The sequence below is a fragment of the Crotalus tigris genome, unplaced genomic scaffold, assembly GCF_016545835.1.
Source record: "Crotalus tigris isolate CLP2741 ecotype Arizona unplaced genomic scaffold, ASM1654583v1 scf7180000019068.10715455, whole genome shotgun sequence".
Taxonomy (NCBI): Eukaryota; Metazoa; Chordata; class Lepidosauria; order Squamata; family Viperidae; genus Crotalus; species Crotalus tigris.
Genome location: NW_024097358.1, coordinates 9566714 through 9579310, shown reverse-complemented (window position 1 = coordinate 9579310; position 12597 = coordinate 9566714). Strand labels below are relative to the sequence as shown.

General features: G+C 39.1%; 1 protein-coding gene across 3 annotated transcripts in view; it reads right to left on the bottom strand.

Annotated features, from left to right (window-relative positions):
* The window catches only part of ATXN7L3 (ataxin 7 like 3), a 36826-nt gene that overhangs the window by 7180 nt on the left and 17049 nt on the right, over positions 1-12597 (bottom strand). For 2 of the 3 annotated variants that reach the window (XM_039359341.1, XM_039359340.1), the window contains 6 exons: positions 9915-10012; positions 8690-8712; positions 7925-7970; positions 6649-6680; positions 5731-5799; positions 1029-1072 (listed from right to left, as the gene is read on the bottom strand). In XM_039359341.1, the coding sequence (XP_039215275.1) occupies positions 1029-1072; positions 5731-5799; positions 6649-6680; positions 7925-7970; positions 8690-8712; positions 9915-10012 (312 nt within the window). The remainder of the gene's footprint in view (positions 1-1028; positions 1073-5730; positions 5800-6648; positions 6681-7924; positions 7971-8689; positions 8713-9914; positions 10013-12597) is intronic. The other variant, XM_039359342.1, reaches the window with a different exon arrangement.

Sequence of the window (12597 nt, the reverse complement as noted above, 5' to 3'; positions counted from 1 at the left end):
CCTCTAATGCCATGTATGCTATCAATTGCCAGCAGTCCCCTGTTAACTTTTAGAAAGGACTAACAGACAATTTTGTACTGTACTAACTGAGCCAAGTCTGACTTGAATCAAGGACAAAGCATTGATGCATTTTGATCTCTCATTATAGATCTTAACGTAGTTGTTTTGGAAGAAAAAAAGACTTTTCCAGAGTAACTTTGAGTGGAAGACAACTGTACTTATATACATCAGTTATTTGCAGCTTATCTCAGAAAGTTTCAATAAGTTTTAACACAATACAATGGTTACTTGATAGGAACTTATAATTTGTACCCCATGAAACCTTGATCTGTATAATCATTTTGTTTTCCACTACCTTTACCCATTTCATACCTATGTTTTTAAATCCTATATTAAGCCATTCCCTGCATCTGATAAAGCACGTTGAAGCTCATGAAAGCTGGTGCTTTATAATAAAATGTATTAGTCTGAAAAAATAGTTCCAAACTTTCCTAATAAATAAAATACCTTACCTTTTGAACAGGCTTGGAAGCCCAATTCATTGTTAAAAAATTGTATGGAAAGCTTTTATATAGCCGTTGTGTAGCTTCCAAGTTTTTGAATTTCTCGTAAGAAGCTAGTTAAAGCCAATTTCAGGATTAGCAAGAGATATTTTATTGTAGGCAAACTACCCCTCACCAAGTTGCAAGGTTAAATTAAAATCAAAAGAATTCCCTTCCCACCTTTCTCTCCAACATTTTTCTGCAATATCACTTCCAATAATGGGGCTTCACTCAGGTAGCAAGTGTCTTGCAAGTTCTGCCAAAGAAAAAATATTTTTCTTCTCCTCGATTTTCAATGCATATTTTCTCCCCAAGTGTGAATTCTGTTTTGACTGAACACTAGTGAAAAGATCAATTCCTGTAATCACAAGCAAGTAGATTCCAAACTAGCCACTGCAAATGGGGCAAATTTGTGACCTAGAGACTTTTGCACTAGCAAACAAAGCAACTCAAAAGGGCATCCAAAAATTAAAAGGTAGTTCTCACCGTGTACACATCTTCTTGGTATGTTCAGAGATCACCCCACATTGCTAGAGAAAAAGGATCATAAATCAGGTTGGTTGGTAGGTTGGTTAGTACATCAGATGATGGGTAGTTCTCATTCTTAAACATTCAAAATATAAATATTTTCAGAATATAAATATTTTAACCCTCACAGAGGGCTGTAAATGCAGCCATGACTTTTCAGCACAGGCTGACTAAGAAGAGAAACAATCTTTAAGTAATAATAAACACAGCCAGGTAAAAACATGGACAATGGAAAGTAAATGAAAGAAAAGCAAGGGAGGAAAGTGAGGCAGAACTTACTGTAAGCCTCACAGGGTCATCTTGGAAGATCTAAAAGGAGCAATGCCTAGTCTCAAAAAATTGTATAGGACTCTGCTTGGGAAGGGCAAAGATGCAATGCAGAGGAAAATCCCCTTTTAAAGCAACTCAACTGAGATGGGAATTAAAAAAGAACTATACTGGTTGTCTTCTTCCAGATTTATTGGGACTCCAAACCCCAGATTCCACAGACAAGGAGCATATTCCTGTTGGGGAAGCCTGGGGCAGAGCAACAGTCTTTTGCATGTTTGTTGCTTTTCCATGATAAAGTATAATAAAAACCAGCCTAAGTAGCTACCGTATATTCCGGCGTATAAGACGACTGGGCGTATAAGACGACCCCCAACTTTTCCAGTTAAAATATAGAGTTTGGGCTATACTCGCCGTATAAGACTACCCCTCTTTCAACGCACACCAAATAAAAATTAAAAAACATCAGATTTGATTTCAATATGGTAATTTTAATTCAAATGCTTATGGCATAAAGGTACTTAGCAGGAAAACTGTCACTTATAAACATAAGGCTGTTTGTCATCAAACATGTAAACATAAAACAGTGCAAGTGATTAAACTTTTCCTAATTCACTCTAAAGCTGAAAGGAAGGATAAGACAATAAACCCATGGGAGCTGCCATGCTATTTGTTTTCTAAGCTGTCAACCCAACTGGAACTGATGATGATAGGAGGAAGATAACAAACAATAGAGAGAGCAAGTGCCGGGCAAGTCCCTGGCGAGTCAGCAACGCCCATCATAACTGCAAGCTATTTTTATAGGTTTTGCTGGCATGATACTTTCCCTTTAAAAGCCTTTAAAATCATCCTGTTCATCATCTAATATCATAAAAATATCAATGACATCTTGTGATACATTTGCAAGGCAGTCATCGTATGGATCGAATTCCGTATCAGATGGTGTGGTCTCAGCTTCGGCTTCCTCTTCATCTTGCCACAAGTAGTCGTTCTCCATACCATCTAATGAATTTGATATGCCACACTTCTTGAAAGACTTGATTATTGTTTCTGCATCAATATCATTCCAGGCTTTTATGACAAACTTGCACAAAACATCCAATTGTGGAGCACGCATGTTTCCTCCTTTTGTGAATGACTTTTCGCCACTAACCATCCATTCATTCCACTGTTCTCGAATGCAATCTTTAAATGGCTTGTTTAGGCATATATCCAGTGGCTACTAACGATGTTAATCCTGCAGGAATAACTGCCGCATCTGTGTTTAGTCTTGCAAGCTTTTGCTTGGTGCTGGGAGTTAAATGAGCCCTGAACATATCCCACACCAGTAGACTACGTTTTTGAATAAGTCCACCTGGTCGCCTGCTCCATACATTATCAAGCCATAGCTTTACCCCTTCTTCATCCATCCAGCCTTTTTCATTCACATGTACAAAACAACCAACAGGGAACTTGAGTTTTGGCATTGTTTTTCTTTTAAAAATAATCATTGGTCTCAGTTTGGCACCATCAGCTGTGCATGCTAGTACCACTGTAAAACTGGACTTCTCATGTCCTGTTGTTTTAATTAAAATTGTTTTTTCACCTTTTTGATGGACAGTTTTATTTCCAACCATATCAAAATTCATTGGAGTTTCATCCATATTTCCAATACTACTTAATGCATAGCCATGTTTAATGCGCTGTTGTATTATGTATTGATGGAAACTAATTACTTTGCTATCAAGATCTGCAGGTAATTTTTGTGCAATTTTCGTCTTTTGCCTCAGTACCATATTATGCCTTTCCAAGAATCTAGTACACCAGGATGCAGTGGCCTTAAATCTGTTGCTGTGATCTGGGTTAGATTTGGCCCACTGAAGTGCAAACAAACGTATTTTATTTCGTGTCACTACATAACCGTTTTGGCGATGCTCATTCACCATGTCTGCTACATGTTTTTCAAGTTCTGGCCAATGTGGGGTGCCTCTTCTTAATGCACACTTACCCCTTGGCATACTCTTTAATGCTTTTTCATTTGCTTTCCAGTCCCGAACCATCTTTTCTGTTACTCCATATTGTCTTGCAGCAGCGCAGTTATTATGTTCCATGGCAAAGTTTACAACTTTAAGTTTGAAACTGGCTTCATATTTCTTTCTTCTTGCTGGTGGAGCCATGATGGGGTCTTGACTATTGGACATTTGTATACTGTACTGTATGTATTGGTGCTGTACTGTATGAACTGGTACAGATACTGGTGCTGTACTGTATGTACCCAGTATACAACAACCAGCCAATCACGGCAAGCGATGAACCTTGGCTGGTTGTTGTATACAAAGCCTGCTTGGATTGGGTGGGTCAGCTCTCCCTGCCTGCCCAACCCTTCCTGTCATCTTATAGGCCAGGGGTAGGCAACCTTGGCTCTTTTATGACTCATGGACTTCAACTTCCAGAATTCCTGAGCCAGCTATGCTGGCTCAGGAATTCTGGGAGTTGAAGTCCATGAGTCATAAAAGAGCCAAGGTTGCCTACTCCTGTATAGGCCCTAGGGAAAAAATGGACAAGCTAATTCCATGAGGGAGGGGGAAAGGGAGCACAGTTTCTGAGTTCTCATTGGCCACCTGTAAGTCCAAATGAGTAGCTCAGGGTGTGTGCGTGCACATGTAGGCATGCGTGTGACTCCCTGGGTCCCTTCCATTGCCCTCCCCCCAGTAGCAAGCTTTGGCTTGGAGCAAGCAGGCTGCACACAGGGATCTCCTCCTCTCAGTCTTCCACCCTGCGAATCCTCCACAGCCTCTCCAAGCTGAGTGAGCAGAAAGCCTGCCTGTTTGTCAAAGGCTCTGCCTTGTCAATCGCACACACACCTTGATGAAAATTGCCCTGCCTGCAAAAGGACTTCTCAGCAGTTTTTTAAAGCAACACTACCAAGAATGAAATTGGAGACAGCCAGAATGTTTAGGGAAGAAGGAAAGGAAGCAGTTAATAAACTAAGTAAGAAAGGCATTCGCCCTTCGAAAACTTGCATTTCCATAAATGTGATAAGTTGCCCCCTTTTCAGGTAATGGGGGGGGGAGTAAATTGTTTCAGTAAATTGTTTCAATAAATTGTTATTGAAACTCAGTGCACTACAGTACTTATAGATGGGAGCCAGATTGACCAGCCAGGATCTGTCATAAATAACACCACAAATGCACCATGCAAGTTTATTTAGGCGGCGGGGGGGGGGGGGAGAAACTGCTTGCATAAGCTCAGGCAAAAGGATTGTGTAGCTGTTTTCTGTCCCCACTCCATTCCTGCTTCTTAACTCCAAGAGGAATTTAGCTGACACCCCTCCCCTTCCAGACCCATAAGCTCCGCCTCCCCCAAGCTACTCTCACCGGCAGTGAGAGGTAAACGCTGAAAAGCTTGCATGAAGAAGCACTGAGAAGTGCCTCGAATGGACGCAGATGCTTAGGTTTGTTTTCATTATATAAAAAAAACCACCCTACAATTCTTTTCCCCCCTTCCCCATTACATGGGCCATCCCTTTCTACTTCCTTTGAATGAATTAATCAGGGGATGGCCACTACCAATCCGCAGTTCTGGAGGGGTGGGCAAGGAATTGGGATGCAAAAGGGAGGGAAGAAGAGAGGAGACGGTTTGCAATGTAGTATTATAGAATGGGGATTAAACCTCCAGGAAATCTTACCGTCACAACAGCCAGATAATGCCTATCGTACTCTCAGAGATATCTTTAGTTGATCGACTGGTTTTAATAATAACCCTAGGACTCTTTTTGAGTGAGAGAGAGGGGGGGGGGGAGAGAAAACTTGCTGAGAAATATTTTTCCGGCGTATAAGACGACCCCCCACTTTTGCGAAGATTTTAAGTGTTTAGAAAGTCGTCTTATACGCCAGAATTTATGGTACTTTAATTAGGCCAGTAGATCATATCTCCACAATAACAGACATCAGTATTCACAACCCTTTATTTCTGTCTTATTCCTGATTAGGTACACTAATCCTCATACTACCTGCCTCCGTTTTAGTGTCATTTGACCTTCATTTCAACAAAATCATGCTTGGGTTCCTTTACTTTTTCATATTCAATAGGGCAGCAACTGAACATTGCTGTAGTTAAATGAATATCAAACCCATAATAAACCATACCTATCAGCTTTAAATATTATCTAGCCTCAGGGGATTGAAGAGTCCTCAAATCACTTCAAAGGGCCATAGGGGATTTATCTTTGTTTTGCAATGTCCCTTCCAAATAAAATTTTAAGTATTGTATAGGTTCCAATGATCAGTTATGCAGACCCTTCAGGGCAAGCATTTACCTTCAAATAAATAAGCATCAGTTTCTTTCTGTTAACTGAAAATAAGCAACGGCATACAGAATCACTAGACAGAAGGCAACATAGCTAGATACTTACTGTAGTTAGCAAACTACGGAGCTCCTCAGGACCCAGAGTTTCATAGTTGATTCCAGCAGAATTGTTATACTAAGGAGGAGAATACACCATACCCAAATATTTTAAGTGTTACATAAGTCATGGCAATCCTTTCCTTCACATTTTCACCATGAAATGGTATGAAAATGAAATTATGCAACACAAAAGTAAAATAGTTTGAGTGAGAGTCAGTTTGTTCTAAGGGTTAAAGCACCAGTGTAGAAAGCAAGTGAATGTGAGTTCAAGTCCCACTTTAGCCACAAAAGCCATCTGGATGACTTTGGAGAAGTCACTCACTCAGCCATCTCACAGCGGTTGTTCTAGTGAGGAAAACAGGAGGAGGAAGGTGTGGAGGATGTGTTCGCCACCTTGAGTTATTTGTAAAAGTAATAAAGGTGGCATACAGATAAATGAATGAATGAATGAATGAATGAGATAAAATACTAGCATAACAAAGATAAAATAGCAAATAGAAATGTAATACATGCCCCTCTGTAATCCTATTCTACTCTGAAGTCATTAACATTAAGAGCCCTTTTAACTTTAAGAAAAGTTGACAGCCACAAGAGATATGGCAATGGTGCAGAATAGATAGGGCTTTGTCATGTAGCAATGAAATACTTCTAGGGTGGATTCACTGCTTTTTGTTAAAAACTGTGATAAGGCTTTGAAGCTGACATTAAAATTCTCTTGCATTCCTTTCTTAAATGTAGGCATTTATGTTATCAAATCCAGGCATATGGTGGGAGTGGGCTCCAGAGCCACTGCTATATTTAGACAAGCTGACTCGGGCTCAATAGAACCTCTAAACAGAGGTTTTGTAGATCCAGTATTTTTTAAAATCCTGAGGAGCAACACAGTATGATAGGACACAGCACTGCTGTATTGAACTAAACTTACCTTAAATGGGTCTGGGTTTCCACTGAGCTCCCCTATTGGAAGAGAAAAAAAGAATAAACATAAGTAGCAATACATGTGGTCTCACTCTACTATGATGCTTATCAATGCACATGCCAGAAAACTAGGGTAGCATTTGTTTTTAAAGGCTAATTCATAGATTCCATATGGCCATTTGCATATCAAGTTGCAAATGAAACCATCTCCAAATTATGGCCTAGGAAACACAATTTGGCATAGGAAAACGTACTAGCATTCTGAAATATTCTAAGCATTCTAAAGCACGCTTAACTCATAATACAGTAAGGAGAGTTAAATAGTAGAGAAAGCAAGCCCAAACAGTGAAGCAAGATACAGGCTGACTCCTATTCCTTCCAGTCATTTTCATGGTGATCTAGGACACCTGTGATTCTGGAGGGGGTTTATTTTCCTTTGGTAATTCCTTGTTGCCATTCATGAAAGGCTCTTTTAAGCAAACCCATCTACTCCAGGTCACCTAACTGCCATTACTACCTGCCCATCTACAGTCCATCAAGCCTTCAAGTAGGTTCCTCCAAATGCTCAATATTTCCTCTCCTTAGGGCTACCACATCTAATCTGCATTTTGGCAGCCCAAGTAGGGTAACTCTAATTCATTTTATGCATACTCTCCAAATGTCCAATCCAATTGAAAGCCATGACAACCTTTGTTTTCTGATGATAGTGCATACTACCCATGCTTTTCCACTAAAAACTTTAAATCAACCACGCGTTGGCCTACTTAAGAACTACTAAGATATTCAACAGATTGACTAAAAACATTCTGATTGTACAACACATCAGTTCACCTTTTCTCTTTTTACATTTTCCCACAGCATGTTTACAGCAGTAATTGACAAACAACGCTGACAATGAGCAACCTGCTACTTCATTAAATGGTATAAAAGCATTTAAAAGTTTAGCTACCTAAAAGGTGCTGTGATGGATCTCTACCAGCAAATCTATCTATGGAGAACCCCTGCTATTTAACATCTGCTTTAGTAGTATTCCCTCCAATTATTCTGGCCACGTCCATATTCACCATGCATGCAGAAACACAAGAAAACAGGGCTTTCCAAAGGCAGGCACTGCTTGCAGTTACAAAGCAAAAAGTATGTACCCTCTCCAGTTAATTAATTTTAACTGAGATACACAAAAGCTGTACAGGAGAATTGGGAAAATTTTTGCCTATGCATTATACTATGTCATATGGAGATTAGATATAAGAACAATAGAAGATGGCTTTCTACAACACACTCACCATTTTTATGTTTCAGGGATTTGGATCTTCGGGGAGAATTGGGATTCTGAAAGAAGTCAGGAAAAATAAAAGGTCTAGTTTGTTATGGGGGTGTGGGGAAACTCTGAATTTAATAGATCCTGCAACTAAATCCCTTCCCCAACTTGAAGACCATTTCAACATTGTTTCATTTCAGTGACAAAGATCAGGCTACTCACTCAAGATTTTGAACAACAGTAACAGCAATGTAGATGGTTAACTTTTAAAAAATGTTTTGGTTACCTGGTCCCTAAATAATATTTGAAACAGTGAAAGCACAGAAATTATTGTGAAATCAATAGTTTTAAAGAATGTTGTTGATGTACAGATACAAAACATTCATTACTATAGTGTCTAGGAAGGAAAACTCACATTCCCAATATATGTTGAGTTTCACCTTGAGTTAAGGGATTACAGCCTTCCCTTTTTCTTCCTCTTTGTGTAGCACTATCTGAGGAGTATATAATCTCCTACAATTCAAAGGAGCCATGTAACTCAAAGTAAAAAGATAAAGATGTAAACTCACAGAATAAACTGAGAAAAACCTTCCTAAAGGATCCAAACTGAAGCATAATCTTGCTTCTCAATAGCACAATTTCTTAGTTCTCAATCCAATGCACAACAGATTTCGAAACCCAGGTTTCACAAATAGTATAAGATCATGAAAACTGAGAGTAATCAGTTTTAAAGATTTAAAAATGCTCACTTTAATAATTAAATCAATATTAAAGGTAAGCATGCACTTACCTTATCTGATTTCCTCTTCTTTGCTAATTAAATTAAAAAGGAGATATTTTATTATACCATCCCTTAAAACATTTCCAAGCTTAGATTTTGGTCCAAGAATTATATGGGCCTATGTGGATCTGTATGTCAGAAATAATGCATTTGAAATAGTATAAACCAAAGTCCTGAGTCTATACTTGTAGCCAGAAAGCTCATTCTTGTCTCAAATTAGAAACAATGTAAAATTGAAATTAGGGCATGAAGGCTGATATTAAACTTTGATTAGTTTATTAAGTTATCCCCCTCAAGTTTATTTCAACTAATAAAGACTGATAATTTTTCATCAAAGTAGTGACATATGGTTATCAACAAAATACATGTGATTTATGTGGTATAACAATACCAAGCATACACTCCTGCAAAGATTAAATGATATTGAGTTCCAGGTAGAAGTAGGCCCAAAGCCTACTACCTCAGGTGTGGTTTCACTGGCCAAGCATGGAGGCTTGTTTGGGAGCCTCTCTGGCATTGGAACACAATGCTAGACTTTAATCTAGTTACGCTGTTCCCCCTTCTACGCTGATTTTGGCTTTGCAAAGATTTTTACTGCTTGTCTGCCTTCTTTATGGACTCAGCTAGGTGGCAGGTTTCCCAGTGCCTCCTCCACCCATGAGGTACCCATGCATGCTTAACGACCTGCGCATTTACCTAACAGTGGCATTAAGGAGAGCAGGGGTGAGGGTCATTAAGTAAGTCTGTCTCACATAACAGTCGTCACTACCTATGACTGTAATAGATAGTACCCATTATGGTTTAGGTTGAAAATTACCATAATTAATTAATAATTAATCTGTTCCTTTGCAACATATATCCAACAGAGCAAGTCAGTCTTTTCATTCTCTTAAGGTCATCTCTGAAAACTATGTCTTTAGACCCACAGTAGTATAAAATTGGCCAATAACAACTCAGTGTAGCATTGGCAGCCTCTCTCTCCCCTGCCCCCAAAGTTGGGTACCTTATTTGAATCCAAATCTTTTGCATTAGACTCCATATCTCAAAAGTGCTCAAGGTGCAAGATTGTCCCTTTGAACCCACCAAATTCCACCAAAACAGCCTTCTAAAAGATCTCTCATCAGAATTTCTGATTGAAGTAGCAGCCAAATTCAACATCTATTCCTCATTCTAGAAAGAGACTTCTATCTTTACAAAAGAGCATGCACACAAACACATCTTTGCTTCAGCTTACCTTTCTTTTCAGATCCATATGACCAGTCATTATCATTTATGTCATCATTGTCCTCTTGATCACTCTCAGATTTGTTCATGTTATTACTACTTGCTATCCTGCAGCACGGTGAACAAGAAGAAAAAGGGTGCTTTTCTTTTTATTTTGGGATGAAAGACTGCAATTAGAATTGCCACTTTCTGTCCTCCAAGCCATTAACTCATGCCAGGAAGTGTAACACTGCTCCATGGCATTGCCAGGCAATGAGGAAGCCCAAAGAAGATTGGCAAGTGTGTTATTTGAAATGAATATAAATCCTAGGAAAAGGATGAGCAGAGTTCAGGCTTCCAAGATTGATGTTTCTGTCTTTTTGAAACCTAGAAAATCAGACCCACCAACACAATATTCACAACTGAGAAATTGGTCTCGAGTAATACTACTGAATGGAGCTCGCTGTCCTTCCTTACAATAATTCCAAATTGCATTAATTGCAGTAGTATAATAGGGAGTAGGTAGAAAGTTGGAAACTCTCTTAGGATTAAATATATTAAAAGACAAAGTCCATCCCAAACAAGCAAACGTCTTAATTATCAACTGAAGTTACTATATTTTGTTAGCATGTACAGCATGCTTCCTCAACCTGGATGTTATCTATGTATGGATTCTAATTTCCAGAATTCAGCGGCTGCTATGATACTAATATTGGGGAAAGCTGGTTTACAGACTGGATAGCATTTCTGATGAAACTTGTCAGCAAGCCAGCGAGGCAAGTCAGTATAGATTCAAACTTCAGTGGAAACAAGAAGCTAAGACACTCAAGAGTTTTTTTGTTCTTAGAATTGACAATTTGATGCAAAAGTAAAACTTGTACCAGGTGCTTTTTGACTTGCAGCTCAGTCCCTTAACTGGAACGCCACAGGAAGTCAAACTCTCACATTATGCTGAGTGCATTCCTCCATCATGATGTACAAGCAGAGAATTTGCTTTAAGGATCAATATTTTACAATTACAGGCTATCCCTTGCCATATTTTAGCAGCTGTGGGCGCAGAGGTATCATATAGAAATATGGATTTGATTGCCTATTTTGTTGTTTAGTTGCTAAGTCATGTCCAACTCTTTGTGACCCCACAAAGAGTTGGACATGACTTAGCACACACCAAACTCCACTTAGCACACACCAAACTCCACTATCTTTTACTGTCTCCTGTATTCATGTTCATTGCATTAATTACTCTATCTAACCATCTCATCCTCTGCCATCTCTTTCTCCTTTTGCCTTCAATCTTTCCCAACATCAGAATCTTCTCCAATTAGTCTTTTCTTCTCCTTTGGTGGCCAAAATATTTGAGCTTCAGTTTCAGTATCTGTCCTTCCAAAGGACAGTCAGGGTTGATTCCTTTGGGATTGACTGATTTGATCTCCTTGAAGTCCAAGGGACTCTCAAGAGTCTTCTCTGAAACGACAATTCAAAGGCATCAGTTCTTTGGTGCTCAGCGTTCCTTATGGTCCAAATTTCAAAGTAATACATTACTATTGGGAAAATCATAACTTTAACTATACAAACCTTTGTCAGCAAAGTGATGTCTCTGCTTTTCACTGGGCTGTCTAGGTTTGCCATAGCTTTCCTCCTAAAGAGCACAGTCTTTTAATTTCATGACTGCAGTCACCATCTGCAGTGATCTTGAAGCCCAAAACAAAATCTATCACTGCTTTCATTTCTTCCAGTTCTGTTTGCCAGGATATGATGGGACCAGATGCCATGGTCTTTTTTTTTTTTAATGCTGATTTTCAAACCAACTTTTGTAATCTCCTCTTTCATCCGTACCAAAAGGATCTTTAGAGGCTCTTCACTTTCTGCCATTAGAGTGGTATGGTTTGTATATCTGAGGCTATTGATCAGTGGTTCTCAACCTTTTTAATGCCGCGACCCCCCAACCGGTGTAAGTCGAGGACTACTGAACCGGTCGTAAGTCGAGGACTACTCAACTGGTGCAGCACCGTTTGCAGAATGAGACTTTTGGCGGGCTCAGCAGGGCAGAGACAGCCTGGACAATTCCTATTGGCTTTTGAAAGGCAATAGAATTAGACTCTACAATCATATAGGAATCTCAAAGTTGGACTTTCTTTTTCAAGAGAGTCTATTCTATTGGCTTTCAAAAGCCAATAGAATAAAAGGGAGTAGCACAGCTAAGGAAAAGGGGGAAAAAATGGCGGACTGTGTTGTTTGGTGACCCCTGTGAAATGTTCGTTCGACCCCAAATGGGGTCCCGACCCACAGGTTGAGAACCACTGCTATTGATATTTCTCACAGTAAACTTAATTCCAGCTTGTGATTCATTGAGCTTGGCATTTTGCATGATGTATTCTACATTTAAGTTAAATAAGCAAGATGACAATATACAACTTTATGATACTTTCCCTATTTTGAACAATCAATTGATCCATGTCCAATACTAACATTACTTCTTGACAGGATTTTTACACAGGTAAGATGGTCTGGTTCTCCACTCTCTTTAAGAACTTGCCACAGTTTGTTGTGATCCACAGAATCCAAACCTTTAGAGTAATCAATGAAGCAGAAGTAAATGTTTTTATGGAGCTTCCTTGCTTTCTCCATAATCCATTGAATAATTGCCTCTACAGCCTTTGATATCTCCACATTCTTCACCATGGCAAACAAAAGTAAAATAATGATGCAAAAAT